This window comes from Lycium ferocissimum, chromosome 5 (genome assembly GCF_029784015.1).
Source record: "Lycium ferocissimum isolate CSIRO_LF1 chromosome 5, AGI_CSIRO_Lferr_CH_V1, whole genome shotgun sequence".
Taxonomy (NCBI): domain Eukaryota; kingdom Viridiplantae; phylum Streptophyta; class Magnoliopsida; order Solanales; family Solanaceae; genus Lycium; species Lycium ferocissimum.
The window spans coordinates 12,063,417-12,079,729 of record NC_081346.1 but is presented as its reverse complement, the minus strand read 5'-3'; the positions used below and the strand labels follow the sequence as shown (position 1 = coordinate 12,079,729).

General features: G+C 34.6%; 1 protein-coding gene across 1 annotated transcript; it reads right to left on the bottom strand.

Moving 5' to 3' along the window:
- Positions 1–6,380: 6,380 nt before the first annotated feature.
- LOC132056024 (uncharacterized mitochondrial protein AtMg00810-like) lies at positions 6,381–11,508 on the bottom strand. The gene is made up of 2 exons (XM_059448064.1): positions 10,281–11,508; positions 6,381–10,054 (listed from the first exon to the last, which is right to left on the bottom strand). The coding sequence occupies exon 2, from the start codon at positions 8,102–8,104 to the stop codon at positions 7,061–7,063; it is 1,044 nt and encodes a 347-aa protein (XP_059304047.1). The 5' UTR covers positions 8,105–10,054; positions 10,281–11,508; the 3' UTR covers positions 6,381–7,060.
- Between the last annotated feature and the right edge of the window lie 4,805 nt (positions 11,509–16,313).

The window sequence follows — 16,313 nt, the reverse complement described above, 5'->3', positions numbered from 1 at the left end:
TAAATATTTGATTTAATATATTTAACCTTCGATGAATTAAAATATGGATTTGAAACCCTTTATATAAAAATAAAAATAAAAATCTATTTGACTATTTTTAAACTATACAAACTAATAAAAAAAATTTAATATATAATAACATCATTCACCCCCAATGTATGTGATATTTTTCGCTTCTCGATATTCAAACGTGTAAACTTTTACTGATATTCTAAAATATTTTTTTTAATCATATTGACATGAGATGGATCGCAACTTATAGTACTTTTGTTATGGTATGAATATCTACATTTTAATTTTAAATATTGAGTGGATATAGTCTAATTTAATTTCGAAAACTAGTCACATTGACTCCTTAAAATACGAAAAGTGTCACATAAAATAGGAACGGTGACTACATAGGTAACAGTTGGTATATAGATTTATAATTTATTAAATTTGTGAGGAATTATGAGCATGATCAAAAGTGCAAAATTTTATAAATAAAAATTGAAATATGATTAACTAAATATTGTATCAATTATTCAAAATTAAAATTTGTAAATATTAGAGGGATTATAAGTGCAAATCTTTTGCACAAATTGATTGATGAAGACGGAACAGCGGACGTGGGGGGTCTTGCTGGACACGGCTACACGCGTCCGCATATGTTCCAGTCGCTCCTCTTTCGGCTGTTTATGCATTACTCTTGCTGCAATTTGCACATCTGCGTTTTTTCTTTTCTTTTTTGCATTTTGTCCTTTTCATTCTTGTTGGAGCAAGAAATTCGTTACTATGACGGGCATGGTATGGTATTTAAAATCGATACGGCAATTTTAATTTTTGATTTCTAAAAATATTATATCATTCTTTGTACCAAATTAATTCGGTATGGTTCGGTATTTTAAAGTTTGATTTCAGTATTTTAAAGTTCGGTTTCGGTATTTTACAGTACGGTAAATCGGTACCATAGTTTGTCCGACTTCGACTTACATATACTCATATCGTGGAGAATTATGACTTCTGCTACTTAAGAAACGTCTCAATTATTATGTACTAAACACCTTACACATGTAAAAATATTTAAAAGCAAGTACTAGCAATCCCCTTCGTAAATCAATTACACAAAAAGACATTTATATCAAGATAGACTAATCAAAGTTTCAACGTTTAAACAATTAGTTTTCTGATAATACTAGTTATATATTTGTTAGTATTATAATACTAAGATGTATGAATTGTATATGTAATTATATACTTCGGTATGAGATTCGGTATTTCGATATTTTCTTTATGAATACCGAATACCGTACCGAATACCAAACTTTTTAAAATGCATACCAAATACCATAATACTGAAACCGCGGTATAAAAAATTTCGATATGGTAATCGGTATCTACCATACCCTGCTCACCCCCATACTACTGCTGCAATATTTGTTCTAACTTATACTCCACTTTGCTTGATAGCTGATTTGGAGGTGAATAATGCATGCATTAAGTCTTGCATCAGTAATATTAAATTTGGTAACTAGTTAGGAGGTATGTTATTTATGTATAAAATTAATATAGTATTTGGTTTGGAATTTAGAGATGAGCATAACTAATGCATGTTAAGTTATGAGGAGCCTGTGTATTATTTTATACAGGATAGAAGGTGGAATAACTGATACATGAATAATTAAACTCTGCATAACTAATCACTGCATAAAGTACTATATAAATTCTCTCATAACTTATACATATATTACTAATACCTGCATAACTCTAACTAACTACCAAACGACTCCTACTTGTTCGAACTTATATGAAATTTTCTAAAATTGAGGACGCTTTAACATATTTGATACAATTTTATCTTTATATTTCTTCCTTTGTATAACTCTAAAAGGCCTACTAGGTGATAGAAATACTTCAAGTCAGGGAGGATTCACTCATTCACCTGTTTGAACCTAAGGACAGGCTTGATCGATCGAGTGTTAAACCGAATGAATGCTCAACTGTGTCATCACGACAGAGATGGATATCCAACCTTTTAAACACTACAAGAAAGTATAGAAATTGTAATAGCTCTTTTGGCAACAAAAATAATATAGTTGGCAAAAGTCAATATTTGGCAACAACTTAGTTTAATTATTATTGGCATATATGATGAATCTTTTAAAAATGAACTTTTTTTTGTTGCCATATAATCTTGACTATTGTTGTAAAAAGTACTTTTAGCAACTAAAAAAAAAATTGTTGCTCGTCGTTACAATAACAGCCGTTGGAAAAAGTTTATGCAACAAGAAAAAAAATATTGTTGTCAAAAATACTTTTTGCAACAATAACATATCTATGGCAACAAAAAAAAAATTTATTGCCAAATGACTTCTTTCTTGTAGTGAAATCTCTTCTTTCTCAATAAAGCGTGTAAGAATTATAACAAATTAAATTTATTAAACGATCTATAGTACTTTTAAGTCTTTAGCTATAATGATGTTGGATCTCCTTTCAACTGCAATTTGAATTTCTACTATATTATCACTAATTTATGTGATATTTTTTTTATTAATCTGTTTCAAGAAAAATGATATAATTTTGATTTTGAAAACAATTTCAATTTGAGTTTCACATTTATAGACACTTACAGTGATGGAAGCTTAATTCAATTCTTCCATGCATCTCTCTTTCCAAAGGAAAAAATAAAATAAGTATAAATCATTAGGTTGTTTCACGAGCAGAATGGGTTCTCGAATGTTAATCATATCCTTTCCTTCAGTCCTCAGTTCCACTTCGTTTCAAACTTATCCACAAATATTATTTTTGTCTTCTTCGATTCTCCTCTTTTTAAAGAAGAATTTTTCTTATTTGATCGTTGACGATTATATTAATTCAAATCCCATTTTACAATATGACTACGGTTTCCTTTAATTCTGCAATGTTTTGAGATGGATGTATTCTCCACCCAATATATTTAGATCAATTCAAATATTTGTACGTACATGCATTTTGAAACTCTTCCTATGATGCAATAATATTCTCTCTTTTATCATAATAGTCAATAATATTCATAATAATTGAACTTATATAGATAGCTTTCATTTTGCTTATATAACAAAAGTAGTTGTAAGAGTTTTCTATCTAATGTGGGTTTGAAAATGTCAATCCCAGAGATCTCCACTAGAAGAATATTGGCGAAAACCTGCTAGGCATTTTGTCGGGAGAATCACTACCGAAAGTTATGGTGGGATGATAAGTATTTTTTTTAATTCTTAATCAATTAATGCTCGTGTTCAAGTTCTGAGAATAGAATCATTTTTATATGAAGCATTTCACTCCTAAAATGAGGCTTTTTTATGTGAATTCAGATTAATCGGATCCTAAAGTGAATATCAAATAGGGTGAAATTTTTTTAAAAAAAAAAACAATGTTGGGACTTGGGAACACCTTATTCTTAAAGCAAGTGGACTTTTCATAACCAATTTGAATTAGTCAAGCTCCAAAGCGAACGTTGTATACTAGATAAAAATATACAGTTGGGAGAATCAACAGTTAGGTGGTTTTTCCAGGTATCCAGCTAGGAAGTGGGGATCGGATCGGCATAAAAAGTTGGGGCCTTGGGGGCAGAGAGACTTCATTCTATGCATTTGTTCATTGTGACTTTACCAAGTTTACATGTTAGAGATCCTAAATTCTTGATGAGTCTCTCTCTCTCTCCTATTGTCCAAATCAAATCGCATCTATTCTTTGCTTGGTCCCCACACTCCCCTCAAAGGCCTAAAACTAAATTAGGACACAAATCTCAACCCTACCCACATGAGACCACATATACCATCTTATAAGAATGTAGGAGAGGAGTATGTTGGCCAAATTTTGGACACTTTTGTCGATGTTGATGAACTATTACTACTTCCCAGTCCTCACATGCCAACCCATATTGTGAATAGTCTCTTTCAATTTTTGCGTGGTTTACTCATGAACTTTTTTGGTCATTTAATTGTCAGATATGAAGTCCGATGAAGGACATAAGAAACTACTCATTTAACTTTTTTAGTTTTTGAATAGAATACACACAACGGCTCAAATCGAAACTTAATACATTTAACCAATTAGCTTACATTATGAATCCATCAAGTGTCCAAACTCATAGTTGCCGAATTCGTTGGTTCATTCCTACTGAATACACGCCAATGAAACCTATTCAATTCCATTGGACAGACGAAGCCAAGAGTGTTTTTAATTATTAACGGGGCTATAGTTCTAAAAAAACATCCTCTCTTCATCCTTCTAATTAGTCTTTATTCGAGGCTCGAATATTGATATATTCCACCAAGAAAGGAAGCGGAATGGTCAAGAGGCCAACCGCCACCAATACCAGTGGCAGATCCAGGATTTTCACTCAGGGCATTCGAAAAAAACAACAAAAGCTAAATATAAAAAATAATGTTATTGATGAGAATCGAACATAGGATGTCAGAGACAATTTTGAACATCCTAGACCGCTTGAGCTAACCTTCTGCACATGTTCAAAATGTTTAAAAATTAATATATTTACATAAACACAGAAAATTTACCTTATATATACACTATAATTTTTTGCCGAGGGTGTTTGGGTCACCTCCACTTAACGCCGCCCCGACCAACGCATAGGAGGGAAAGGAGAGTGAACAAAAGAAAATCCGCTTTTGGAGCATCGATGGCTTAACTGAAGTGTCCTCTGAATCGTGCCAAACGATTCCATTGAGATTCTCTACCTCAATATGAGAGGTCCAAAAAAGAGATGTCTGTTTTTGTTCATGCTCAAAGCTAGTCCTTAACAATATTATAAGAACGTAGCGTAACTCTCCAACATGATAACAGTAAAATTGTGTATATGTAATATTGTTCTTGTTCATGCATTTGTCTATATATTAAAATAACTATGGAATTAGCCTCTTGTGATAACGCTCCGTGTTAAATGTATGATTAATGAATTAACATATAATAATTGATTAAAACACATTATATATCAAAATAAATTAAGGAGTAGGTATCTTAATTAATAATTTAATAAGACTAAGAGACAATAGTCAAAAGGTTACCTGTGAAGTTCAAAATAAAGCAATTTGAAATAATTTAAATAAATCAGGCGTAAAGAGGAATTAGGTGTGACTTGTGAGATATGATATGGGGAAGATGCACCGAACCAACTCTGTCACATGAGATAAGTACTGTTCTCTGCCCCTAATCCACAAACCAAACTATAATTTTCTAAAATATAAGATTTATAATCTTAAAATAAGACAAATGACCTATTACAACAGATAAAAATAATTTGATAATGTGAGAATTCATTGTTCTGACAATGTATATAAATTAAACTCAGGTATAAATAACCTGATCGTCCTTCTCAATACTCACATCCCAATTACGTAGTACCCAGTGACCTGCAACTACTTTTTAATTTTTAAAATTTTAATATTCAGTTTGAGTCTCTAATGATAAAACGTGGAGGCATATTAGCGGACAATGGAATTAATCTTAACTACTGTCCTACACCTCGTATACTGCAATTCATTCGTACAATTTACCCCTTTCCTCAGTCCTGTCGATGAACAAAATGACACGAAAAATGATTACGTTCCCAACCTGTGGGCTAAGACATTCATGTGTCACATTCCATTGGACCGCCTTCTGACTCCTGATGGATAAAGCCAAACGGAATTTGGGTCATTAGCCATTTTTTTGTACGGATTGTCCTTCAAAAGCCCTGGTCTTTAATTTTTGGCCCTCAAATGAGTGATGTTTAATTTTTAGCCTTCGCCTAATATCTCAAAGTTTTGAGTTCAAACTTCAGCCCAGTAAAAAATAAAAAAAGAAATTTCGCAAAGTAAAAGTTTGAATTCGCAAGGGAGTTTTGCATTCAAAATTCTGCCTGGGGCTTAACTTTAGCCCGAATAGGCCTAACTTTGCTATAAAACTCTGCCTTACAATTTTTTTTTAATTGAGCCGAGGTTCGAACCTCAAACCTTATGGTATTAGGCGAAGGGTAAAAATTAAAGACCACCAATTTGAGGGACAAAAATTAAAGACAACCCCAATATAAGGACATTCCTGCAAATTGCCCGTCATTAACACGAATGCCCTTATTTTGGACGGGTCTTCAATTTTTGTCCCTCCTATCTCATTGTTTTTGTTTTTATCCTTCACACTTTAAGTTAATAATTAGTGGACGAAATTACCTCTCTCATCCCACATAGCTTAGGTTTCTTCTCCAACTCATCTTCTTTCCCAACTTCATCCTTCTATCCTCCAGATTTCAAACCCAGAAGCTTCAAGTATCAACAATAGTGGATTTAAAATTTCGCTATCAACTTCTCTATAATGGTTTGAAGCTTCCGTTGACATTATCCAAACAATTTTTTTTTAGTAACATTACAATAAGAAAATGGAGAAAATCTAAAAAATGATATCATTAAAGCTATAGAAATAATAGATCCAATTCGAACATTTGTACAAATGACCCAATTTGGTGATGAAACAGTAGGTGTAAACTTATGGCGGACAAGTATAATGTTGAAGCTGCAGAAATTCTTGCAAACGAGGTCATAGGTTTACACCTACTGTTTCTTCCTATAAGAATCCAACCTTTGATAAAATTGAAAAGTAACCCTTCTTGTATTATATAAGAATCTGCAAATAAGAAAAAATTACATATATAAACAACACCGCTCATTATTGAAGAAATTAAACTATAACTGGAATATAATTTTAGAAGCTTTAGGTTGTGCTTCTCTTTCTCTGTTTATACGATGACAGCCATGGATTATATACAAGTCATTAGTATCCTCACCATCCTATGTCTCCTATCTTATCTCTGTCTCTAAGATAGTTTACATACATCAAATACATATAAGAGGAGTCTCCTAACTAGGACACCAGTAGCAGTAGCAAACACGGACAAGTTAGGAGTCTTTGTGTGGTTGTCTAACATCCCCCCGCAAGCTGGTGTCGGGGTTTGGCACGACGCCTAGCTTGGTCCGTAATGTATGAAACTGGAGCTTGGGCAAAGGCTTTGTGAAAATGTCAGCAACTTGACACAGTGATGGAATGAACTTTGTCACCATATAGCTCCCTGGACGACTTTCTCACGCACAAAATGGTAATCAAGTTCAACATGTTTTGTGCGAGCATGCAACACCGGATTAGTCGTGAGGTGCAGAGCGCTAATATTATCCGTGAAGAGAATAGGAGGACGTGATAAAGGCAGTCCAATATCCTTCAGAACATAAGTAATCCATGTGAGCTCCATAGCAAGTGAAACTAACGACCTGTACTCTACCTCTGCACTAGATTTGGCCACTGTATTTTGTTTCTTTGAAGACCAGGATATGCAATTTGAGCCAAGAAAGACACAAAGACCTGTAGTGGACCGTCTAGTCAGGGGGCAACCGACCCAGTCGGCATCCGAAAAACCCGCAAAATTAAGAGAAGATTGTGCTGAGATGCGAAGTCCAAGCTGCTTAGTGCCAGCAATATAGCGCAACACTCGTTTAACTCCAGACCAATGAGTGTCAGTTGGTTGGTGCATAAACTGACACAGACGATTCACTGCGTGAGATATTTCAGGGCGTGTAAGTGTCAAATATTGCAATGCACCAACGACACTTCGATATGTCGAGGCATCACCAGTGGCACCAGTAGATTCATGAAGAGTGTGTTTTTGAGAAAGTGGAGTATGGAGAGCCCGAGCACCCATCATTTGAGTACGTTCGAGTATATCCGTGGCATACTTATTTTGGCTGAGAAAGAGTCCACCACTGCTGCGGCGAACTTCAATACCAAGAAAATAATGAAGATCACCCATGTCTTTCATTGCAAATCTACTCTTCAGTGTGACGATAAGCTCAGAGAGGAGGATAGAACTGTTGCCCGTTAATATGATATCATCGACGTACAAGAGAAGCAATAAAATACCCTTGGATGAGTGCAATACAAAGAGAGATGAATCGGCCTTACTGCAAAAAAACCCAAGGTGAAGAAGATATGAACTGAACTTATGAAACCAAGCTTTTGGGGCTTGTTTCAGGCCGTAAAGAGCTTTCTTGAGCAAGCAAACGTGGTTCGGGAAAATCGGATCTTTAAAACCAGGCGGTTGTTCCATGAAAACTGTCTCATTTAGATCCCCATGTAAGAATGCGTTCCTGACATCTAATTGTTTGATGTCCCAATGTAAGGTCGTGGCAATAGATAGAACAATGCGTATTGTGGTAGCTTTCACGATCGGACTAAAGGTATCTTCAAAGTCGACCCTTCAATTTGATTATAGCCCTTAGCAACGAGTCGCGCCTTAAATCTTTCTACAGACCCGTCAGCATGAAGTTTAGTCTTGAATACCCATTTTGAACCGACAACATTCATGTGAGGTTCCCGAGGTATCAAACACCAAGTTTCATTGGATTGTAGTGCTTGCATTTCATCCCTCATTGCAGCCAACCAGTGCGGTTTTGATAGAGCTTGTTTGATGTTTGTGGGTTCTTTGGTGTCTGGTATGGTAGAAACGGTAAGGGACTGGAAAGATGTATTATGTGAAGCGGTGGTCTTTGTTCGTGTGAGCATGGGATGTGTGTTGTTTGGATCGGGTGATCTAGCATAGCTTTTTGGTGGAGTATGCTGCATAGAATTATTTGGAGAATGATTTGGAGAGTTTCCATGGGTAAGGATGGTGCTAGGCAGTAGCGGGAGGTCCACTGGTTTAGTTGACGAAGCACTGGTTGTGCAAGGTGAAGAAGGACTAGGAGTGTTGAGACTCGGGGAACCTGGAATGTGCAGTTCGTTGGGCTGAACTGAAGGAGCTAAGGGGCTTGTCGTAGTGCATGTAATGTCATGGTCAATTGGTTGAAAAAATGTGTTTTCATGGGCAGTAGGGATGTCTAGTGTTTGTTCGCTTTGAATTGCATTGTCATCACGTGATACTGGAGCAGATTGCTCCAAAACGTGTTCAAGTGGAAGTGCATCTTCCTCATGTGATGGAGCCTACTCATGTGATGGAGCAGATTTCGTCAAAAATTCCTGATAGGTAGCGAGGTGCAATGCACTTGAATCTGCAGACAAAGTATCACTAGGAGACACAAATGGTAAGTAGGATTCATCAAAAATAACATGTCGTGAGATGAAAACCTTTTTTGTTTAAGGATGATAACATCTGTATCCCTTGTGAAGTAGATTGTAACCTATGAATACACAAGGGAATGTCTTTGGTTGAAACTTATCTTTATTTTGACCTTTGAGATAGGGGAAACATCTACACCCAGAAACTTTTAAGGTGTTGTAGTCAGGGTCTTCTTCATATAACTTAGAGAATGGAGTTTGCATGCTCAAGTAGAAGTAGGCATTCTGTTGATTAGGAAAACTGCAGTCATAAAAGCTTCAACCCAAAGGAACAATGGTAAATTTGCATTAAAAAGCAGAGTTAGCCCGGTTTCAACAATGTGTCGGTGTTTTCTTTCTGCTACTTCATTTTGTTCAGGAGTATGAGGACACGAAATTTGTCTTTTGATACCATTTTGAGCCAAGTAATTGATGAAGTTTAGACTATTGAATTCTCCTCCACCATCACACTGAAATACCTTTAGTTTCCTTGAAAATTGATTTTCTACCAGTTTTTGGAAGACTAAAATGTTGATAGAAAATCAGATTTTTTCTTTAAAGGATAAAGCCAAGTAAATCTTGTGCAATCATCAACAAATATGACATAATACTTTATTCCTTGAGAAGATGCAACAGGAGCAGGTCCCCATAAATCACTATGCACTTTTGCTAACGGTTCAATTTCTCTTTTATTTGACACTTGAAAGGGTAACTTACAACTTTTACCCATTTGACAACTAGTACAAATAGAGAAATCCTTATTCCATCTTTTGACATCAATCAATTTATTGCTATGTAGAAAACTAAGAATTCTAGAATGTGGGTGCCCTAATCTTTGATGCCATATTGTGTCTGAGTTCTTTTCTGCTTTTGTAGTTGTCAATGCCTCATGCAAATTTCCTTCCAAGGTGTATAAGTTAAGACTTCTATTCCCTATTGCCAGAATTGTTCCCATTCTCTTGTCCTTAACAATAAAACCTTTGTCAAGAATTTGATAGAGCAGAGATTATCTGTAACAAGCTTACTAACAGAAATAAGGTTTTTCTTGAGTCTAGGCACTACAAAGACATCTTTTAAACGTAAGTTTTCACCATTATTTTTATCGCCTATGTGTGTGATAGGTAATTTATCACCATTACCTACCATAACAAGATCGGTTCCCTTAAACGGAGATGAATGTGTAAGACTACCTGAAGATTGCACCATGTGATTGGTAGCACCTGAGTCCATGTAAAGGTGATTGTCATGTTGATCACTCATTGACATAGCTGCTAATGCTTGTGGTACGGCCTGATAAGAATAATCCCACCTATAGAAATAAGAGAGTGCTGTATGGTTATTCTTTCCACAAATCTAGCAAGGGTTATTTTTTGAGTTCTCCTTTGACTGATTTGCTCCTGTGGGGTGTGTAGTAACCTGTCTTTGATTAAAACCTCCCCTATTACCTCTTCCTCTTTGGTTTCCCTTTCCTCTAAACGAAATTCCACGGCCACACCCTTGAGTTTTCTGTGCCATGAAGGCTCCGACTGGATTAATGTTAGTTTGAGTCTCGTCTTCTTCTCCATCTTCTCTCATTTCAAAACCCCTAAGGGCATTCACAAACTGATTAAAGGTAGGGTATGGTGGCTTACCCAACATCACAGTGCGAAGGGTCTTGTATTTACTTCCAAGACCTCTAGCAAAATTAATTACTTTGCTATCTTCATCCAATGGTTTATGTATAGCCATGAGACTATCACAAATCCCTTTGAATTCCTTTATGTATTCATCAATGGATTTGGATCCCAGTTTCACAGTTTGGAGTTGTTGCTTCAACTGAAATTCCTTATTTTTGCTTGCTTGTAAGTAGTTATCCTCAAGACAAGTCCACATCTGTTTTGCAGTTGAACACCCTATAATGAGGAACATTAAATCTTCTGTCATTGTTCCGGAAAGCCAACTCCTAACAAGAACATCATGTTCTTCCCACTCAGTGAATTTTGGGTTCGCATTGATTATTCCTTTGTCATCCTGCATAGTGTCGGATGAAGGGTCCTCCTTAATAACCTTGTCAATTTTCAACGTTTGCATAAGTTGAAGGATTTGTGTCCTCTAAGCAAGATAGTTTGATGGTTTTAGCTTAATGGGACAAATTGCAATAAGCTGATGAAGTGAAGAGGGTGAAAGAGCTAGGGTTGTGCTTGTAGATGCGGCCATGGCTGTTTTGAGAGAAAGGAAAGGGCTTCAGGATCGTTGATTTAATTTAGCCTGTGCTCGGATACCATGAAGAAAACTATAACTGGAATATAATTTTAGAAGCTTTAGGTTGTGCTTCTCTTTCTCTGTTTATACGATGACAACCATGGATTATATACAAGTCATTAGTATCCTTACCATCCTATGTCTCCTATCTTATCTCTATCTCTAAGATAGTTTACATACATCAAATACATATAAGAGGAGTCTCCTAACTAGGACATCAGTAGCAGTAGCAAACACGAACAAGTTAGGAGTCTTTGTATGGTTGTCTAACAATTATGACATTACAATCATTGGTAAAATTGATAATTACCCTGCTTGTGTAAGCCAAGAATCTGCAAATAAAACAAGTGTGTTTTAAGTGAATGAAATGGAATTTTTCACTTGACTTGACTAACTTTGAAATCTAAAGTTATGCCTTAAAGCCTAACTTGATTAACTTTGGAATCTAAAATTATACTTTAAGGCCTAAATTGACTAACTTGGAATATAAACTTATGCCTTAAAGCCTAACTTGATTAACTTTGGAATCTAAAATTATGCCTTAAAGCCTAACTTGACTAACTTTGGAATATAAAGTTAGGCCTAACTTGTGACTAACTTTGGAACCTAAAGTTATGCCTTAAGGCCTGACTTGACTAACTTTGGAATTTAAAGTTATGCCTTAAGGCCTCCAACATTTCGAATATAAAGTTAGGCCTTAAGGCCTGATTCGACTAACTTTGGAATCTAAAGTTATGCCTTAAGACCTGACTTGACTAACTCTGGAATATAAAGTTATGCCTTAAGGACTGACTTTACTAACTTTGGAATATAAAATTAGGTCTTAAGGCCTGACTTGACTAACTTTGGAAACTAAAGTTATGCCACAAGGCCTTACTTGACTAACTTTGGAAACTAAAGTTATGCCTTAAGGCCTCACTTGACTAACTTTGGAATCTAAAGTTATGCCTTAAGGCCTAACTTGACTAACTTTGGAATATAAAGTTGGGCCTTAAGGTCTGACTTGACTAACTTTGGAATATAAAGTTGGGCCTTAAGGCCTGACTTGACTAACTTTGGAATACAAAATTGGGCCTTAAGGCCTGACTTGACTAAATTTGGAATCTAAAGTTAGGCCTTAAGGCCTCACTTGAATAAATTTGGAATATAAAGTTAGGCCTGACTTGAATAACTTTGGAATCTAAAGTTATGCCTTAAGACCTGACTTGACTAACTTTGGAATAATAACTTATGCCTTAAGGACTGACTTTACTAACTTTGGAATATAAAGTTAGGTCTTAAGGCCTGACTTGACTAACTTTAGAAACTAAAGTTATGCCATAAAGCCTCACTTGACTAACTTTGAAAACTAAAGTTATGCCTTAAGGCCTCACTTGACTAACTTTGGAATCTAAAGTTACGCCTTAAGGCCTAACTTGACTAACTTTGGAATATAAAGTTAGGCCTTAAGACATGCATAACTAACTAACTTTGAAATCTAAAGTTATTGCTTAAGGCCTAACTTGACTAACTTTGTAATATAAAGTTGGGCCTTAAGGCTGACTTGACTAACTTTGAAATCAGTTGGGCCTTAAAGCCTAACTTGACTAAATTTGGAATCTAAAGTTATGTCTTAAGGCATAACTTGACTAGCTTTGGAATATAAAGTTAGGCCTTAAGGCAAAACTTCCTATTATATACACTTACGAGTTTTGCCTAATAAGGCAAACTTAGTTTGATGATTGTTCAATTTATTTTTTATAGGGATAAGGCACTGTTACCCCTCTTGAACTTTGACCAAAGTTGCTACGACACACCTTACCTTTTCAGGGGTCTTATTACCCCCTTAAACTTTTATAAAACGGAATAATTACCACCATAAGCGCTGACGGCAAGGAGAGTGTATTTCTCTCCCTTGGGAGAGTGACAAGCACAAAATCTGACACATGTCATTTTTTAATTGGGCACTTCACATTTGATTACATCTAATTAATTATCATTAAGGTTTAAAGTTTTTTTCTAAACTGATTTTTTTTTTTAAATGTGGAAAACTTAATTTTTTTATTAAAAATTTGTATTTTCTTAAAATATGAAAAACTGAATTGTTGTTAAAAAATATGAAAAATTCATTTTTTTAGAAAATAATTTTGGAAAACTGATTTTTTAAGAAAAATGTGGAAAACTGATTATTTTTTTCTATATATGAAAAAAATCTAGTTTTCCAGATTTAATTTAAAAAAGGGGCTTTCCACCTCTTAAAAAAATAATTAGTTTTTCCAAATTTTTATAAAATTCAGTTTTTTCACATTTTGATAAGAAAAAATACTTTTTCCAGATTTTTAAAAAATAATCCAGATTTTATTTGAAAAATAAAAATGTCCTAAAAAATGAAATCATAAAAATCTATATTTTTAAGACATTTTTTTTAAAAAAAAAATCCAATTTTTCATATTTTAAAAAAAATCCATTTTTCCATATTTTAAAAAAATTCGTGTTTTGCATTTTTTTTTAAATATCCATTTTTCATTATTTTAAATAAAATTCAGTTTTTCATTTTTTTTAAATTGCCACGTAAGCGAAAAGTACTAAAAAAAATAGAAAATAAATAAATATACATGTGGCAAGGAAAGTGTATGTGGTGCTCCCATAAGAGAGTAGATATCAGCGCTTAGGGTGGTAGTTATTCTGTTTTAAAAAAGTTCAAAGGGGTAATTGGACCCCGGAAAAGGTAAGGTGTGTCGTAGCAACTTCGACCAAAGTTCAGGGGAGTAATAGTGTCTTATCCCTTTTTTATATAAAAAATCAATTAGGTTTGGCTCGAGGTTAAACTTCCAATTATATATGCTTACAAGTTCTGCCTAATAAGGCAAACCTAGCTTGATGATTATTCAATTTTATTTTTGTATCAAAATTCAACTAGTTTTGTCTCGAGGTAAAACTTCCTATTTTATACACTTACAAGTTTTGTCAGATAAGGCAAACTTGGTTTGATGATTATTCAATTTATTTTTTTTATATAAAAATTCAACTAGTTTTGCCTCGAGGCAAAACTTCCTATTATATACACTTACATTTTTTGCCCAAATAAGGCAAAAATTAAAAACTTGTGCATTTGAAGGATAATCCGAGCAAAAAAATGAAGATTATTTAATTTATGTTTTATATTCAATTTTAGTAAGTTTTGCCTATACACTTAGAAGTTTTTCCCAAGAAGGCAAACTTAGCTTGAAAATTATTTAATTTATTTTTTAGATAAAAATTCAACTAATTTTGCCTTAAGGCAAGACTTCCAATTATATACACTTACAAGTTTTGCCTAAAAAGCAAACAACTGACGTGACTAGGAGTAACTAAATATAACCTATGTTCATTTTTGTATTCAAAAAATCATGATGTCCAGTAAACCCGTCAACCGGTTCGGGTTAACCGGTTCAAAACCAAAGAACCGGAGGTAAAATAGGAACCGGAACTGTTGAGCCAGGCTAACCGTTTATTACATACCGGTCCGGTTTTGATTTTTTTGGAACCGGAATCGGACCGGTAAAACCGGTGGAATTAATTTTTTTTTTTTTTTTTAAATAGAGCCGTTGGGCTACTCTGTTGGACCGTTGGCCAACGGTCCATTTGCAAAAATGGCCGTTGCCAAACGGTCCCAAACCCATTTTTTGCCCCCCCCCCCCCCCCCCCCCCCCCAAACCCCCCAAACTTTTTTTTTTAACACTTTAACCCATCCCCCACCCCTATATAAATCCCTCTCCATTTTCATTTTAATCCACACCAATTCACTCTTCTCTTTCTCTCAAATCTCAATCTCTCAATTATAGTTACTTTGCAACAATTAGCCACTTTAAATTTCTCTCAAATAAATATTATAAAATCTTATTATAGTTTCAATTATTAATTTTGCAATTATAATATTGTTGGTTGAGTTGGTGATTTTGCAACAATCCGAAGTAGCTTTGGTGGATTTGCAATTCTAGCCGCCTTCACTTTGTTGGAAATTAGTCCGGCAATTTGGTACCTTCGTTCCTACTCTATCTTTATTTTTTTTAATTTAATTTACGCAATTTAATTCTAGCAATTTAATTTGTTGCAATTTATTTTCTTGTGATTTATTTGAGTGTGATTTGAATTAATTCTATTTAATAATGGCGAAGAGATTTAGAAGTGGTGCCGGTAGTAGTGGTATTGTTAGGGGTGGGCTTAATGAGGAAACAATTGTGGAAGAAACACCTAATTTAGGTATTGATGTTGGTGGAAATAATCCACTTTTAGGTCATGAGGCAATGCAACAACATTATACCGACACTTTTAATGAAATTGATGATGATGATGATGAAACACAAGCCCTCGAAAATCCCATAGGAGATACATGTCCTGCATAATCACATACACAAGACAAACCGCCTAGAACTCGTAAGCCAACCGCTAAAATTTGAAAATTTATGATTAAGGATAGGGAAAGCCAAACAGCTAAATGTACCCTATGCATGTGGACAAGCATTTGCTTTTAGGCAAGAAACTAGTAAGGATGGTGGAACGGGTACACTGAATGGTCATATGAGAAAGAAACATATGAATGTTTGGGGAGAGCAAACGGGTTCAAATGTGAGGGGTATTCAAATGACGATAGACCCACGAACCGGTAAAATTTTAAGTATGACAAGAAAAAAGAGCGTGTAGAAATAGCTAAAATGGTAGCTTATGATTGTTTACCATTTTTCTTTCCTTCGGGTTTGGGGTTTGTTACTTACATTCAACGTTGTTATAATCCGTTATTTGAAGGTATTCTTAGAAGTACTTGTAGAGCGGATGTTATAGATTTGTATAAAAAATATAGATTTTATTTGCGCCATGTATTTAATTCTTTAAATTGTAATGTTTCTCTTACCGCTGATTTGAGTCTTAGTCTTAACAAGTTAGATTTTTTTGCTATTACATGTCATTGGGTTGATGACAATTGGGTTATGCAAAAAAGAATTATATCTTTTTATATGATGAAG